The sequence below is a fragment of the Oncorhynchus clarkii genome, chromosome 12 (assembly GCF_045791955.1).
Source record: "Oncorhynchus clarkii lewisi isolate Uvic-CL-2024 chromosome 12, UVic_Ocla_1.0, whole genome shotgun sequence".
Classification (NCBI taxonomy): Eukaryota; Metazoa; Chordata; class Actinopteri; order Salmoniformes; family Salmonidae; genus Oncorhynchus; species Oncorhynchus clarkii.
In genome coordinates, this window is record NC_092158.1 from 15,004,612 (window position 1) to 15,023,122 (window position 18,511).

The 18,511-nt window shown below is 42.1% G+C and overlaps 1 protein-coding gene across 2 annotated transcripts in view; it reads right to left on the bottom strand.

Moving 5' to 3' along the window:
• The window catches only part of LOC139422752 (integrin alpha-1-like), an 86,005-nt gene that overhangs the window by 502 nt on the left and 66,992 nt on the right, over nucleotides 1–18,511 (bottom strand). For both annotated transcript variants that reach the window (XM_071174073.1, XM_071174074.1), the window contains exons 18-30: nucleotides 14,781–14,888; nucleotides 13,245–13,321; nucleotides 12,717–12,843; nucleotides 12,512–12,592; nucleotides 12,317–12,393; nucleotides 12,036–12,125; nucleotides 10,877–10,985; nucleotides 3,435–3,548; nucleotides 3,135–3,239; nucleotides 2,911–3,015; nucleotides 2,694–2,789; nucleotides 2,381–2,494; nucleotides 1–1,985 (exon numbers count right to left, since the gene is read on the bottom strand). The exon at nucleotides 1–1,985 is cut by the window's left edge and continues 502 nt beyond it. In XM_071174073.1, coding sequence (XP_071030174.1) covers nucleotides 1,926–1,985; nucleotides 2,381–2,494; nucleotides 2,694–2,789; nucleotides 2,911–3,015; nucleotides 3,135–3,239; nucleotides 3,435–3,548; nucleotides 10,877–10,985; nucleotides 12,036–12,125; nucleotides 12,317–12,393; nucleotides 12,512–12,592; nucleotides 12,717–12,843; nucleotides 13,245–13,321; nucleotides 14,781–14,888 — 1,263 coding nt within the window. In that variant the 3' untranslated portion in view covers nucleotides 1–1,925. The remainder of the gene's footprint in view (nucleotides 1,986–2,380; nucleotides 2,495–2,693; nucleotides 2,790–2,910; nucleotides 3,016–3,134; nucleotides 3,240–3,434; nucleotides 3,549–10,876; nucleotides 10,986–12,035; nucleotides 12,126–12,316; nucleotides 12,394–12,511; nucleotides 12,593–12,716; nucleotides 12,844–13,244; nucleotides 13,322–14,780; nucleotides 14,889–18,511) is intronic.

Here is an 18,511-nt window from a genome sequence, read left to right on the forward strand (position 1 = left end):
TGTTAAGGTTATCTTACACATTTTACAGATATTTATTCATTTATTACATGTGCTTTCAACAGTAATGGGTGAGCTGATGAGTGTCTCTTATTTACAATAAAAAGTCAGGGGTTACACCGGACTGCCTGTGCAAAATATGTAAATATGCAGAGGAATGTAGGCGGAGAGAAAGAGGAAACGATGCATGAATCAAACATTTCTACTCACAATCACGACAGTCGCTACCGCTCCGGCCATACCAGAGACTACAGGGCTTTAGGCATAACCTGGTGTTCATATGCATCACCCCCTGTGTGTAACGTTCAATGGCCTAGTTTCCAGAGTTTGACCTTCTCTGAGACAAACATCTCTTTGTTTTGTGGTACTGACAGGTTTGAACATCAGGAATCAAGTTACACTCCGCTGAGATCCTTTTTGGATTGCTCTATGTGACTGTAGTCTTCCTCAGAGAAATCACTCTCGCCGCAAAACAAAAGACAGAAACGAAAGAAAGATGAGTCAAAAAAAATAACATCTTAGCGAATGGATGCAAAATGCATCGAGTTCCAATACACATTTATCAAACATTTACATTTTTACCAATATTTACATATTTTTAAAATAGTATTTTATTTAAAAATACTACATTTGTTTGTTTTATCTAATTCATACTATCGCCATACTATCCCCATACTATCATCATTCTATCATCAAATTATCCACTTACTATCACCATACTATCACCATACTATCAACATACGTAAGTAATACCTGAGAAATGTAGGATCAAATTACTTATTTTATCTCTATTACTGATATATAGGGCCTTGGTGATACATGCTGGACTTAACTTGATCTTAAATTATAGGAATTATTGCAAACATAACTTTATGTACAAGCTTTACATTACATTTACAGGACAATCAAAGGTTTTCCTAGTACAGTAAAGGAGCAATCTGTAAATTCTCTGCCCCCATGTGGGAGCAAAATTAAACAAAAACTAGATTAAAACCGTTGTATTTATGTCAATAGCAAATTCCTACTCTTCTTTTATACTTAATATATATTTGGAGAGGGTATATTTGCATAGACCCCTTCAATATTCAAGGGAACACTTTTGTTAAAAAAGAATAATCAAATTTACAGATTGCGCTTGTAAGACTAGAAAAACACTCATGTGAAAATATCAGTGTTCCAAAAAGCAAACATTATGCTTAGAAGACGATGAATGAACCCATGTGTCAAAATATAGGTAATAACACGCATCAAAATATACCAAACAAAAAGAAATACAGTACATGGTATAGATTTACAGTATATTAGTAAAAAATGTCAAAAACTATAACACAGAATTCTAATCCATTGCAGAGTGCCTTGGACATTTGGGCAACTTTGGTGTAATGCCATACTGTAATCTAAATGTGTTTTTAGTGTCTTTGGGATGTTGACGCTGTAAGTGAACCTGAGAACGTTTTGTCCTGTTGTATAAAGCTGGTGTGGCTGCATATGATCAGGTCTGGGTCAGGGTGCCATTATCCTTACGGTCTTCTGATTGCCCTTCTAGCTTAGGTCTTTTAGGTCCAGGTCTTGGTACCCACAATGAATAGATGGAAGAACAAAGTGTACTGTACAAGTTCAATGTTTCCCCAGGCCTCTGTATCCACTGAACCAGACCAGGGTTTTAAGGCTGGTAGATGGGCCACATCACATTCAGGTGAATGGTTGTTGAATAACCATAAATGGCTTTTCTTCTAACCTGATGGTGTTCAGGTGAATTGGTTGATGGGGTATTTCCTATGGTATCTCTTCTAACTGACCTGAAGACAGACCTGAAGACAGACCTGAAGACAGACCTGAAGACAGACCTGAAGACAGACCTGAAGACAGACCTGAAGACAGACCTGAAGACAGTGGGGCACAGACAGATCTGTATGGTGGTGGAAGGATTAATTCTTCATGTCCTCGTTCTCCATGTCCTCTATGGATTTTCTCTTGAAAAATCCAGCCTGGTGGAGCAGAGAAGACAACAGTGAACACAACATAATCCAGAATTCACATCCAAACTCAAGTCTCAAGTTTCAGTTCAAGTTTAATAGATTTAAAAGTGCATTTCACACATGATCACACCATGTTGAGCCTCTCTATAACACAAGCCTTGACCCTACTCTCTAAGGGTGTCTCAGGGAGAGTTGAGATATGCAAAAAACACATTTCCAATTCACACATGCATATAATACACACTTGTACAAGTGTGAGATAGGACAAATATAAGCACCCACCAAATTATTATTATTATTAATAATAATGATACTTATTGTTGTATTTGGGAAGATCCAATGTATAATAGATTATTAGTTCCCTGCAGACACAAGCAGACAGAAAGTTGTGAACACACACATACCTTCCATAGAGCGAAGATGACCAGTGCCAGAATCAGCAGTCCTATGAGGATACTGACTATAATGATCCACAGTGGTATACCTCCCAAAGCCTCTTTAGAGACCTGGATCTTCACCTGGATGGAAACAACAGTGTTAAAACAAGCAAAGGACAAAAAGACAACAGATAAAGGCTGTGTTTACACAGGCAGACCAATTTTGATATTTTGCCCAATTATTAGCAAAAAATCTCTTCTGATTGGGCAGAAGATCAAAATTGTGTTGCCTGTGTAAGTGCAGCCGATCACATGAAAATGAATAGGTAATTGCACTCACATCTCTGGCGTAATTGGTGGCACTCAACACGAAGAGATCAGTGTTCAGGTTCTCCAGAGTGGCATTAACAATCATGTGAAGGCTGGAGAACTCTGCCTGTGGAGCGAAGAGCAATTCAATTCCTCACTCAATGTACCAATACATTTGTCAATTAATAAATGTATCAATCAATCAATCAAAAACAATGAATGAACAAGTGACACTTCACTGTACTCACTTTGATAAAGGTGGGCTTCCACACCCTGAAGGTAACATTGACCTGGCTGTTGTTGACGTGAGGGATGGAGCAGACAAATGACTTACACGGGTGGTCCTTACAGCCCTGCAAAGGAGAGTACACACACTGTGAGACTCTCACACACTCACGTACACACACACACTCATACTCACACTCATTGCTCACACTCATACTCACACTCACACACAGTAGTGCTGACTCACCACCAGGAAGACACTGAGGGTCTCTTTTTTAGGATTGATGGTGTGCGTGTTGTTGTTGTTGATCTTTAAAGGGTTAATCAGGTCCCTGGTGTGACATCTCACATCCTGTGGGAGAGAGAAAAGGTCCATCAATCAATTATCAACCAATCACATTTGGATCAACTTGATTCACACCACCACAGTTCTACAGAGTGTTTGACTTCACCGTGTGATTGTCTGATGACTGGTACTGAACCATGTGCAGGGGATGCTGGTAGACTGTCTATCTCTATGGTACAGTACACAGTAGATAAGCCTTACCTGTGAGGAGGTGACATGTGTCAGGTATAGCAGGATGTTCTCTCTAGGTGATAGGTATGGGTACATCACCCTCAGCTTTAGAGGAGGAGTCTCCATATTCACATCCTTTTTAACCTAGAGACCAGAGCGAGAGACAGGAAGTCACAGTTCTTTCAGTCAAAATGTGACCACATGTTGGTTTTTTTGAGCTTGGCAACTTAGAATAAGTGTCTTACTTTGGGTATATAATGAGTTAATTGCAGCCTACTCAATCACTTTTTATAGCTACTGTTACAGTCCTCCTGGGCTGTATACAGAGTTCCCTGAATTCTTATTGGACCTCGTAGTCATTTTTGGTAACATCAATATTCACATGGAGAAGTCCACAGCCCTCACTGCTGGTGAATCAGCCTACTTTTCCAACCTGATTGAGGAGAGTAAAAATAATCAAACATTTATTTTTGATACAGTCGCAAAGCTAACTAAAAATAAGCATTCCCCAAGTGAGGATGGCCTTCAGTTCAGCAGTGATGAATTCATTAACTTCTTCGATCGTTCGTGATAATTAGAAAGCAAATTCTTTGAGTATGCATATTTCACCAAAACTCCGTTTTCCTGAGTCTGCACACAACTGCAAAAACCGCGGATCAAAGTTTTTCTATCCTGTATCTCTCGTCACATTCATGAAAATAGTCATGGCCTCTAAACCTTCCAGCTGGCTACTGGACCCTATTCCAGCTAAACTACTGAAAGAGTTACTTCCTGTACTTGGCCCTCCAATGTTGAACATGAATGGCTCCCTATCCTCCGAATGTGTACCAAACTCACTAAACGCGGCAGTAGTAAAGCCTCTCCTGAAAAAGCCGAACCTTGACCTGAATGTTTTGTTTTACTATCGACCTATATTGAATCTCCCATTCCTCTATTATTATTATTGTGTTTTAAAGTTGTTGCTCAGCAACTCACTGCCTTCCTGAAGACAAATAATGTATACAAAACGCTCCAGTCTGGTTTTAGACTCCATCGTTGTACTGAGACCGCACTTGTGAAGGTGGCAAATGACCTTTTAATGGTGTTAGACTGAGGCTCTGGGTTGGTCCTTGTGCCCCTAGAACTTAGTGCCACTTTTGACACCATCGATCATCACATTCTTTTGGAAAGATTGGAAACCCAAATTGGTCTACACCAGCGGTTCTTAAACTTTTTCAGCCTGGGACCCAGATGAGAAATTCTGTGTTTTCCTGGGACCCAAGCTTAGAAAAACTACACATAAATATCAGTACATTTCATTGCCCTTATTCCTAAAACGAATGCAATATAGACAACAACAAATAACAATGAAATGAAATATCCATATAAATATCTATTCATGTTTATTTTCCCCCATTAAAAACACTCTGACATATCTGTCTAGGTTGGAACTGTTGCTGTTAAAATACAATAAATCATTTAATTCTTACCTGGAATAAACAGATTGATCACATCACACATCACATGTATAACAGAACACACAGGCTTGTTGATCGTGCAACCCTAAGTAACAGTACAGGAGAAAAATGATCAGGCCTGCTGTACATCTTACTGTAGAAATGATCAGGCCTGCTGTACATCTTACTGTATAAATTATTATTGAAAGAAAGGTTTCTTTTTTTTTTTTTTTTTCACGTTTAAAGTGGCGTTTTAATACAAAACAAAATTAACAATACAACTTTCATAACAGTTACATAGCAATAAAACATTTTAAAAAATGACTAGCCTGCTGGCCTTACTGATTCGATAGGAACATCAGCCCGAGCTATTTAGGAGGGATATCACACCTGGCACAAATTATTGTCTAGTTCTGTTTTTCTTGCTGAGAGGTGACCTATACCTGTGCCCAGTGGGGAGTAGTTCAAAGTCTGGGTACAAGGGGTGGCTTGGGTCTAAAATTATTTTGTGAGACTTGCGGAGGGCCCTGACCTAAAAGATCTCATTCAGGCCTGTCTGTTTGACTCCAAGTACTTTGCTTGCTGTGGTGATAATCCTATATTTAACAATGTAATAAACATATTTAATACAAGCAGCTGCAGAGGAGAGCCACCTCCAATTTCACAGCAAGGATGAAATGGTTACATGTCCCTTATATAGTGGGAGGTGATAATACAATCATATTGTATTCACACAAGTGTTTTCTATTAATCAATAGTTCCGGAACACAATGGCCTTGTGTTAGGACGCAGACATACCAGTAGTCTATGAATCGCATAACATCACAGTCCAACACGGAATATATCCCTTGAGAAGTTACAACAGCTCACCCCAAATTCTTCCACCACATCTTTCAAAACTGATTTTTGATGCTCAGTACATATGTCAAACTAATACCAGTGGATAATCAAGCACAATACAAAAATGTCAGTTACGACACCTGTCCTCCAATATTGCACAACACTTTAGCTAAGACAGGGTAGATAGCTTGCTAAACCAAAGCAAATGTAATGGACTTCCGCATTTTTATTAATCACGTTCACAACCAAAGTTATTTGATGCTCAGATCATGAAGTGCACTAAGGCAGTGCTGCATTTAAAGACACTGCCACCTGCTGGCTTGTGACTGAAATGTGATGATCAGAGTTCTCAACAGCCCATTTGAGTTAGATAGAAAGTGAGATAGATATATTTGACAGTTTAGTAAAAAAAATAAAACTGTTTAATAAAATAAAACGTGTCAGGGACAACGCAATAAAATCAATGAATTCCATTGTGGTCCCTTAGTGCTTGTTACTCAAAGTGCAAAATTATTTTTTTGGGGGGCAAGGAATGGTTCCTTTCTATTGATACCCTGTTAGCCTATCTATGTTAAAAAAAGATCCAACCAACCATCGATACAACCATTACTCAGTCAGTAGGAAATATGCACATCACTTTCGTTAATCAGCTAGCTACAACCAGTGAGAAGACAATCCCACTAGTTAGGCTCCAAACAAGCCTTTCTCTTGCGATGTATTATGACGTAACCAAGCAATAATTCCCTACATACACTGTGTTCAGATTTGATTTCATCTGTTTAATCTTTCTTCACTCAGGTTGTTGCAGGTAACCTTTGGCCTTTTGGTGCACAGCCTTCCCAACCTGTCTGTATACAGGGTACCACATACACTTAGAGCTCTGGAAAGAATTAACAAATGTTTCTGTAATCAGCATCTCTACATGTATGGCAGAAATTCCATTCCAGTGTCTGTTGATTTCCAACACAGGCACACCTGATTCTACTGAATGGGGTACTGATTAGGTGATCACCTGAACCAAATCTTATTTAACGAGGAAAAGTATAAAAACCACTGCTGTGGTCATCACTATCCTCTTGCAATAGGACCAGCTGGATGTTTAAATCAGTGCTAGTAGTACCTCAAAAGTAATTGGAATCAAATAACTATTAACCATGCCAGAAGACTTGAAAAGGAACATTTTGAGTGAGGAAAAGAAGGGCTTTACTGGCAGAGGGATACAGGATGCTTCCATCCTTAAAATTTCAAAGACAGCGGTTCATTGGGGTGGCAAGTAGCCTAGTGGTTAGAGCATTGGACTAGTAACCAAAAGGTTTCAAGATCGAATCCCAGAGTTGACATGGTAAAAATCTGTCGTTCTGCCCCTGAACAAAGCAGTTAACCTACAAAAAGAATGGCAAATGCAGCTGAGGTGAAGTGCACGGTGAGGATGGTTTGAAACAGGCTCCTAGGGGCAGGGCTGAAGTTGTGCAAAGCTAGAAAAAAGCCCTTCATCAATGAGAAGCAAAGAAGTGCCTGGCTGAGGTTTTCAAAATACCATAGTAGAGGACTGGAGTAAGGTCATCTTCTCCGATGAGTCCAATTTTCAGCTTTGCCCAACACCTGGTCGTCTAATGGTTAGACGGAGACCTGGAAAGGCCTACAAGCCAGTGTCTCGCACCCACTGTGAAATTTGGTGGAATCGGATGGAATCGGGCAGATTTATCTTTGTGAAGGACGCATGAATCAAGCCACGTACAGGGTTGTCCTGGACGAAAACTTGCTTCCTTCTACTCTGACAATGTTCACCAACTCTGAGGATTGGTTTTTCCAGTAGGACAATGCTCCATGCCACACAGTCAAGTCAATCAAGGTGTGGATGGAGGACCACCAGATCAAGACCCTGTCATGTCCAGCCCAGTCTCCAGACCTGAACCCCATTGAAAATGAAAGAAAGGTTTCTGTACTTGTTTTATAAGTGTCAGAGTTGAGAACCCTGACTCGCATAGGTATGTGGTGCCAAACTGGACCAGAACTTCTACTGGTTTCTCAGTCAGGCAGGAGACCGCTTCCTGCTGTAGATGAACAACCCAGAACTGTATAAGTGTGTTTGCCTCAAAAAGCATCTTGCTTCAATCAGTTTATTCCAGGTAAGCATTACAATTATAGTTGTATTTTAACAGCAACAGTTCCAACCTAGACTCGTTTTCAACAATCATTTCTACAGTAAGATGTACAGTAGGCCTGATAATTGTTCATATTTCTGTACTGTTACTAGGTTTGCGCTATCAGTAGCTAGCTTGCTTTGGCAAATGTTAGCTATTAGCTGTGTACAAGGTCAGGGGATTATTTGAAAGAGAAACTCACATCTACTACTATGACAGTTAGTTAGTACTCCCTTATTTCTGCTTATCATCCATCACCTGTTATAAAATGACAACAGTGCCTTGCTAGCTGACTTACTTTTCCACTGTCAGAAGCACTGTTTCCTGAAGCACTGTTTCCTGAAGCATTCTGCCCTGTTCTGAAAGAACTCCCTGGGTTTACCATCATGCTGTGGATGTTTGGTCAGGACGTGTCGTTTTATTAATTTGTTCCTTATGAGAGACTCATTACTAAGCACTTCCACACACAAAACACACTGTGGGTGCTCCTTGTTTTAAGTTTGTATGAAAGAGAGAGAGAAACTCATCGCTGTATATGAGTTTCATGACGATTGAGCTCAGTCAGAACTTGTGGCCAGCTTGAGTCCATTTGATGACAGCGGTAAGTGATGGCGAGTGGGAATGACAAGTCAGTGGCTGACAGCGCATCATCTGCTGCCAGAATGACAGCCCTGCATCATATGTGTCGTGGAGTGATCTTCAAGAAAAATCTGGTAAACCGCGAAGCACACGGGCATCTCCCTCTCACACTCGCGCTGCAGCCAAACTGAGCAGAGGCCGCTGCTTAAACAGAAAGCGCACTGAACAGAGAGCGCAGATGCACTTGGTCAAACCAATTCCAGTAATTGATGAAAAAAATATACATTTACACTGACACGTCGCGACCCACCATTAACAGGTCCCACTTTGGGTCACGACCCATACTTTAAGAAAGGCTGGTCTACACAGACAAGGTCTTGCCTGTTTTAGATCTCATCTGTCGGTAAGATATTAGTTCATCTTTGTGGATGGTTCGTCTTCTGACAAATCAATGGTAAGTTTCGGTGTTCCTCAAGGTTCCGTTTTAGGACCACTATTGTTTTCACTATATATTCTACCTCTTGGTGACTTTACCTGCTATGCAGACGGCACACAGCTGTACATTTCGATAAAACATGGTGAAGCCTCAAAATTGCCTACCCTGGAAGCCTGTGTTTCAGACATAAGGAAGTGTGATGGCGGCAAATGATTTTAAATCAAATTGTATTAATCACATGCGCCGAATACAACAGGTGTAGACCTTACAGTGAAATGCTTACTTACAAGCCCCTAACCAACAATTCAGTTTAAAAAATATGAATAAGAATAAGAAATAAAAGGAACAAGTAATTAAAGAGCAGCAGTAAAATAACAATAGAGAGACTATATACCGGGGGTACCGGTACAGAGTCAATGTGCGGGGGAACCTGTTAGTCGAGGTAATTAAGGTAATATGCCAGCTCCCCTCTTTCTACTGTGATTCTCTGCCTCTGACCCTATAGAGTACCACAGTATGAAACACAGCACTTATTTTAAGTGTTTCTAAAATCCCCTATGGGAAAAATGTATGGTGGAAAAAATGATTGGAACCATTTCCCTGTTTGACCGCTAGGTTTCATGGGTATTATGATGCCTCCACTGTGGGGCTCTATTACGGGGACTGAGTCACTGGCTTGCTAGTGCTCTCCCATGCTTTCCCTAGGAGGGGTGAATCCCATCTTGCCAGGCTTTTTTTTTGTTGCTATTCTCGACTTGAATGTGTTGAGTCACTGACATTATGGGTGAGATCTTCGTGGGCTATACTCCGCCTTGTCTCTAGGTAGTAAGTTGGTGGTCTGTTGATATCCCTCTAGTGGTGTGGTGGCTGTGATTTGGCAAAGTGGGTCTGGTTATATCCTGCCTGGTTGGCCTTGTCCAGGGATATTCTCGGGCGGGGCCACAGTGTCCCCCGACCCCCCCGGCTCAGTCTCCAATATCTATGCTGCAATAAACTGTAAAATGTTTTGGGGGGCTAGGGTCAGTCTGTCCTATCTGGTGAATTTCTCGTGTCTTATCTGGTGTCCTGTGTGATCTTCAGTGTGCTCCCTCTAATTCTCCTAACTCTCTCTCTTCCCTTGGACCAGGCCTCAGGACTACCTGGCCTGACGACTCCTGGTTGTCCTCGTCCCCTGGTCATGCTGCTGATCCAGTTTCTGCTGTTCTTCCTGTGGCTATGGAAACCTGACTTGTTCACCGGACCTGCTACCTTATCCCGGACCTGCTGTTTCAACCCTCTCTCTCTCTACCACACCTGCTGTCAGGTGCGGTAGAGAGCCAACTGACATTTACTCCTGAGGTGCTGGCCTGTTGCATTCTCTACAACCAGTGTGATTATTATTTGACCCTGCTGGTCATCTATGAACGTTTGAATATCTTGAACAACGATCTAGCCTTAATAGCCATGTACTCTTACCCTCTCCACCAGCCACCCCTCAGAGCCTAGTTCCTCTCTACCCAGTACAGCCAGAAGAGGACTGGCCACCCCTCAGAGCCTAGTTCCTCTCTACCCAGCACAGCCAGAAGAGGACTGGCCACCCCTCAGAGCCTGGTTCCTCTCTGCCCAGTACAGCCAGAAGAGGACTGGCCACCCCTCAGAGCCTGGTCCCTCTCTACCGAGTACAGCCAGAAGAGCACTGGTCACCCCTCAGAGCCTGGTCCCTCTCTACCCAGTACAGCCAGAAGAGGACTGGACACCCCTCAGAGCCTGGTCCCTCTCTACCCAGTACAGCCAGAAGAGCACTTGCCACCCCTCAGAGCCTGGTTCCTCTCTAGGTTTCTTCCTAGGTTCCTGCCTTTCTAGGGAGTTTTTCCTAGCCACCATACTTCTACATCTGCATTGCTTGCTGTTTGGAGTTTTAGGCTGGGTTTCCGTATAAGAACTTTGTGACATCTGCTGATGTATAAAGGACTTTATAAATACATTTAATTTAATTGTTCTTATCCCCTGGCCTTATCTAAGCAGGTATTACTACGGTCTACAGTATGTAGGTCTTACCGTATAGATGATCTTGACCTCTTCTCCTATCACACTGGTGTGGTTGAAGATGCTGGGGTACTGCTCTCCCTCTTTCACTATGATGTGGTCCTCCTTCATATGCCTGTCACTGAGAGATAGAGGGATGATGGATGGAGAGATGAGGGATGAGACAGGAGATGAAAAAATGAGTAAGGAGATGGAAAGATGAGAGGAGATGGAAAGATGAGAGGAGATGGAAAGATGAGACAGGAGATGGAAAGATGAGACAGGAGATGGAAAGATGAGACAGGATATGGAAAGATGAGACAGGATATGGAAAGATGAGACAGGATATGGAAAGATGAGACAGGATATGGAAAGATGAGACAGGAGATGGAAAGATGAGACAGGAGATGGAAAGATGAGAGGAGATGAGACAGGAGATGGAAAGATGAGACAGAATATGGAAAGATGAGACAGGATATGGAAAGATGAGACAGGATATGGAAAGATGAGACAGGATATGGAAAGATGAGACAGGAGATGGAAAGATGAGACAGGAGATGGAAAGATGAGACAGAATATGGAAAGATGAGACAGGAGATGGAAAGATGAGACAGGATATGGAAAGATGAGACAGAATATGGAAAGATGAGAAAGGAGATGGAAAGATGAGACAGGAGATGGAAAGATGGGACAGGATATGGAAAGATGAGACAGGAGATGGAAAGATGAGACAGGATATGGAATGATGAGACAGGAGATGGAAAGATGAGACAGGAGATGGAAAGATGAGAGGAGATGGAAAGATGAGACAGGAGATGGAAAGATGAGAGGAGATGGAAAGATGAGAAAGGAGATGGAAAGATGAGACAGAAGATGGAAAGATGAGAGGAGATGGAAAGATGAGACAGGAGATGGAAAGATGAGACAGAAGATGGAAAGATGAGAGGAGATGGAAAGATGAAACAGGAGATGGAAAGATGAGACAGAATATGGAAAGATGAGACAGAAGATGGAAAGATGAGACAAGATATGGAAAGATGAGACAGGAGATGGAAAGATGAGACAGAATATGGAAAGATGAGAAAGGAGATGGAAAGATTTGAAAAAAGGTCATACTCTGATACTGTACCTGTATTTTTTATGGAACTAAAAATGTCCTGTACGTGTTGTAGCTGCTGCTGTCTGTACTCACGCAGTGAATCTGAGTCCAGCCTCGTACTTCACAGGGATGGAGATTCTCACAGAGTTGTCATGGAGGGTGGTCTTCAATTCCTCACTGTCACTGTAGAAATGAGAAAAGTCATTGCATTAGAATTTTGACTTTTCAATATTTCTTCTTTGCTCACTCATTTATTTTAAATAGTTGAGATTTAGCATGGAACTCGGGACTCCCCGGAAAACACTAGCCATTGTTACTGTGTGGAGTATCTTGGCTAAATAAATCAAATGAATGAACACCATGGCTTACTGTACCTGGTTGCAGTTACGTTGATCTGAATCTCTTTCCAGACGTGTGCAGGGTTGACTTCAAACAGGATCTCAAACACCTCCTGGAGGGAGAACAAGCAAAACCGATCAGTGGCCTATTCATCACAAAATGAAACATGAAGTACATAGTGAGTCTTATGGTACGAGGATAGATACGTGTGATTGCAAGAATTGTCTTACCTCTACATTACTTTTGAGGAATGGATATCCCACAGCACACTCAACTTTGGTATTATTCAGACTGCAGACTTTGTCATTGGCCTGCAGAGTAAACGGTTGAAATCACATATAATGTCAATGTCAAAACTCATACTGGCGTACTGATTCCCAACATCCAAGAAATCAATGTAAATCAAAGCTCTACAAACATAGGGAAGGATCTCACCTTGACTTTGACGTAGTTTATGTTTTCAGTAAAGCTGAGCATGACTTTGGTATTGTAGGCATTGTCTTGACTGTTTCTAATGGTAATGAGCACATGGAACTTTTCCTTGTTGGCTTTGATCACAAGACTGGAAAGAATAGGAAAGTTATTACTGTAGCAGGGCAGGTTTTACTGTAATTTTACTACTGTTGAAGGGCAGATTTTACTGTAATGTTATTACTGTAGCAGGGCAGATTTTACAGTAATATTATTACTGCTCCAGGGCAGATTTTACTGTAATGTTATTACTACGCCAGGGCAGATGTTACTGTAATGTTATTACCGTAGCAGGGCAGATTTTTACTGTAATGTTATTACTGTAGCAGGGCAGATTTTACTGTAATGCTGTGACACTTCATCTGGACCAACACAAGAGGGCGCTATAAAGTACAATACAAGGGCAACATACCTATCAATGAACTACCACGAAACTGCCATAAAATCATGACAGTTAGATGGATTGAAAGAATACAATCTTTGTGACAATACCTTTGTATACTTGGCACAGCCTTCAGGGATAGGTCAGCTATGCACTTGTCATCGCTCCCACAGTCCACCAAAGGAATCTGAATGACGTGTGCATGGTTACAAGCAGTATGGAATAGACCATGTACAAGACAGTTCTATCAATGAAGCAGTCGAAAACTGCTTACATGTACCTACATGTACATATTACCTCAATTACGTCAACACCGGTGCCCCAGCACATTCACTCTGTACCGGTACCTCCTGTATATAGCCTCGCTACTGTTATTTACTGCTGCTCTTTAATCATTGCGATTCTTATCTCTTACTTTCTTTAAGGTATTTTCTTAAAACTGTGTTATCATCCTGTTCTACCACTGTGACAACATCCTAGTCTACCACGGTGTTAACATCCTGTTCTACCACGGTTTTAACATCCTGTTCTACCACAGTGTTAACATCCTGTTCTTCCACGATGTTAACATCCTGTTCTACCACTATGTTAACATCCTGTTCTACCACTATGTTAACATCCTGTTCTACCACTGTGTTAACATTCTGCTCTACCACAGTGTTAACATCCTGTTCTACCACGGTGTTAACATCCTGTTCTTCCACAGTGTTAACATCCTGTTCTACCACGGTGTTAACATCCTGTTCTACCACGGTGTTAATATCCTGTTCTTCCACGGTGTTAACATCCTGTTCTACCACGGTGTTAACATCCTGTTCTTCCATGGTGTTAACATCCTGTTCTACCACAGTGTTAACATCCTGTTCTACCACGGTGTTAACATCCTGTTCTACCACAGTGTTAACATCCTGTTCTTCCGCGGTGTTAACATCCTGTTCTACCACGGTGTTAACATCCTGTTCTACCACAGTGTTAACATCCTGTTCTACCACGGTGTTAACATCCTGTTCTACCACAGTGTTAACATCCTGTTCTACCACAGTGTTAACATCCTGTTCTACCACGGTGTTAACATCCTGTTCTACCACGGTGTTAACATCCTGTTCTACCACAGTGTTAACATCCTGTTCTACCACGGTGTTAACATCCTGTTCTTCCACGGTGTTAACATCCTGTTCTATCCCAGTGTTAACATCCAGCCACATGTTTGGTCTCCCACTGTCCCTCTGCCAAACAACTCATTAAAACTATGTGTGTGGGAGCTGCACCATTTGAACTGGATAACAGTCTGTCAGTGTTTTAGAGCCTCTGATAGGAACTAGTGATGGATGGAGGACAGCCGTTGGAGAGAATATTCACCCTCTACAGCGCTGGAAGGAGCCAGACTGTATGAGTGTGTAAAGTACTGATTACTGACTCTGCTCACACAGCGCCTATTCACTGTTGCAATATATGATAGCTGAGGTCTAAAGTAAGGTAAGAAAATCAGATGTGTGCATGCCCACACGTATTGTTAGCCAAGTAGGGCCTGTAGTGGCTAAAGAGGGAAGCAAGCCAAGGTATACAAAATTCATGGAAAGCCAAAAGTTACTGGTGTGTGTGTGTGTGCTTGTGTGTTAAATCTGCCACATTGTGGTTCATTTTACCGTTTTGTTAAGTGACGTTGGTAAGTCTCCATCCAGGACGGGGCCTGTGTCCTCAGCCAGACCAAACTCGAGGGAGATCATGATGGGGTCTCTGAAGTCCAGATTAGCCTGAGGAGATCATATCATTAGTTGATATGCTATGTTAGCTAGCTGGCTATGACTTTCCAACACAACACTGGAAGTCTTCCAAGTCAAGGTAATCTTTTGGTATTACTAATTTATTTCCACCAGGGCCCACTAGTGTAACTGCTTACTGACTGTACACTAAAGTTATTGCATGATTGTAGCATGTTTACTAACACGTTAGTTCTTTTAGATATACTGGCTATGACGTTACTTCAGCTTGATCAGGGGTGTATTCATTCCGCCAATTCTGATGAAAAACGTTTCTTGAACTGAAGCAAACGGAACAAAGCGTGGATAAACATACCTGAATTTGTCCAATAGAAACTCTTGTTTGCAACTGTTGGACTAATGTTTACACCCTATATCAGCTAGATGCAGGCAAGAGTGTGCAGAGCGCTATTGAATGACACTATCTGTCACCTCAAATTTGTCTGTCGACCTGTGTGCACCTACGTCGTAAACTTTCGTTCATAGGCTAGGTTGTAGCAACCTCATGATGGGTATAGGGAAAATTGAGTATCATGTAGCAGCCTAAACGTATCACTGTTACATTGAACTGGGGGAATTAAATATGAATGACAGTCATCCAATATGTTGTCATAGAAATAAGGCCATGCTCATGAAAAATGTTCTGTCCTCCCTCATCTTAAACGGCACTGACCGCAACTGTTATGTACTGTAGGCTTCTGTATGCCGTGTCGCGAAATGTTTGTGTTCCTAGCTCCAACAGTGCAGTAGTATTTAACAATACACAACGATACACATGTACAGTTGAAGTCGGAAGTTTACATACACAAATACATTTAAACTCAGTTTTTCACAATTCCTGACATTTAATCCTAGTAAAAAGTCCCTGTCTTAGGTCATTTAGGATCACCACTTTATTTTAAGAATGCGAAATGTCAGAATAATAGTAGAGAGAATGATTTATTTCAACTTTTATTTCTTTCATCACATTCCTAGTGGGTCAGAAGCTTACATACACTCAAATAGTATTTGGTAGCATTGCCTTTAAACTGTTGAACTTGGGTCAAACATTTCGGGTAGCCTTCCACAAGCTTCCCACAATAAGTTGGGTGAATTTTGGCCCATTCCATCTGACAGAGCTGGTGTAACTGAGTCAGGTTTGTAGGCCTCCTTGCTCGCACACACCTTTTCAGTTCTGCCCACAACTTTCAGTTCTGCCCACAAGGATTGAGGTCAGTGCTTTGTGATGGCCACTCCAATACCTTGACTTTGTTGTCCTTAAGCCATTTTGCCACAACTTGGAAGTATGCTTGGGGTCATTGTCCATTTGGAAGACCCATTTGCGACCAAGCTTTAACTTCCTGACTGATGTCTTGAGATATTGCTTCAGTATATTCACATAATTTTCCTTCCTCAGGATGCCATTTATTTTGTGAAGTGCACCAGTCCCTCCTGCAGCAAATCACCCCCCACAAAATGATGCTGCCACCCCCGTGCATCACGGTTGGGATGGTGTTCTTCGGCTTGCAAGCTTCCAAACATAACGATGGTCATTATGGCCAAAGAGTTCTATTTTTGTTTCATCAGACAAGAGGATATTTCTCCAAAAAGTACTATATTTGTCCACATGTGCAGTTGCAAACCGTAGTCTGGCTTATTTTATCAAGATTTTGGAGCAGTAGCTTCTTCCTTGCTGAGCGGCCTTTCAGGTTATGTCGATGTAGGACTCATTTTACTGTGGATATAGATACTTTGTACCTGTTTCCTCCAACATCTTCAGAAGGTCCTTTGCTGTTGTTCTGGGATTGATTTGTACTTTTCGCACCAAAGTACGTTCATCTCTAGGAGACAGACCGCGTCTCCTTCCTGAGCGGTATGACGGCTGCGTGGTCCCATGGTGTTAATACATGCGTACTATTGTTTGTACAGATGAACGTGGTACCTTCAGGATAAAGGATGAACCAGACTTGTGGAGGTCTACATTTTTTGGGGGCTGAATTATTTTGATTTTCCTATGATGTCAAGCAAAGAGGCACTGAGTTTGAAGGTCGGCCTTGAAATACATCCACAGGTACACCTCCAATTGACTCAAATTATGTCAATTAACCTATCAGAAGCTTCTAAAGCCATGACATAATTTTCTGGAATTTTCCAAGCTGTTAAAAGGCACAGTTAACTTAGTGTATGTAAACTTCTGACCCACTGGAATTGCAATACAGTGAATTATAAGTGAAATAATCTGTCTGTAAACAATTGTTGTAAAAATGACTTGTGTCATGTACAAAGTAGATGTTCTAACTTGCCAAAAACTATAGTTTGTTACAAGAAATTTGTGGAGTGGTTGAAAAATGAGTTTTAATGACTCCAACCTAAGTGTATGTAAACTTCTGACTATACACCCGTACTGTTATCAGTAGTCCCTCTGGATTATGAGGGCTGCATGTCAGTTAGTTCTCCTCCCGGGAGGACAATGTGGGTTATGTGTGTCCCTATCAGACAGCAGAAAGCATCTATGTTCCAGTTGGGATGGACAGCATGTGATCTGTCTGGTCACATGGTGTACCAGATCGCTAGGGGATATCGCCACTGGAATGCATTGTGAATGCACCCCCCAACCGTACACCAGCTCTCTCTCTGTGTCTACTCCTCTATTTTGTTTCTCTTTCCAACTACTCTCCTCTCTTCACCCCCCCCTCTCACTTTCTCAGAGGTACTGGGGGTAGTTTAACAGTTCTCTCTCTCTCTCTCTCTCTCTCTCTCTCTCGCTCTCTCTCTCTCTCTCTCTCTCTCAGTACTGGAGGTGGTTAACAAGTCCTCTCTCTCTCCCTTTCTCAGAGTTACTGGGGTGGTTAACAAGTCCCCCCTCTGTCTCTGTCTCTGTCTCTCTCTCTCTCTCTCTCTCTCTCTCTCTCTCTCTCTCTCTCTCTCTCTCTCTCTCTCTCTCTCTCTCTCTCTCTCTCTCTCTCTCTCTCTCTCTCTCTCTCTCTCTCTCTCTCTCTCTCTCTCTCTCTCTCTCTCTCTCTCTCTCTCTCTCTCTCTCAGTACTGGAGGTGGTTAACAAGTCCTCTCTCTCTCCCTTTCTCAGAGGTACTGGGGTGGTTAACAAGTCCCCCCCCCCTCTCTCTCCCTCCCTATCTCAGAGGTACTGGGGGTGGTTAACAAGTCCCCCTCTCTCTCTCTCTCTCTCTCTCTCTCTCTCTCTCTCCCTCGCTCCCTATCTCAGAGGTACTGGGGGTGGTTAACAAGTCCCCCCCCCCCTCTCTCTCCATCCCTATCTCAGAGGTACTGGGGGTGGTTAACAAGTCCCCCTCTCTCTCTCTCCCTCCCTATCTCAGAGGTACTGGGGGTGGTTAACAAGTCCCCCCTCTCTCTCTCTCCCTCCCTTTCTCAGAGGTACTGGGGGTGGTTAACCAGTCATTGTCGTGCATTCTCTCTGGTTCTGGTTCCCATTACAGTCAAAGTCTTCTGTTTTATTATACCTCTGTTCTTTTCATCTGCATCCTCAATAAAACCTTATATTGTACTGCTATTTGCTACAAAACAATCAATGTAATGTGAATCGATTTCTAGGCCTCTTTTAAGCCCGAATACTTGTGTCTACAGTAATGGGCCTTTTGGGAAAGGGGTTGTTTTATTGG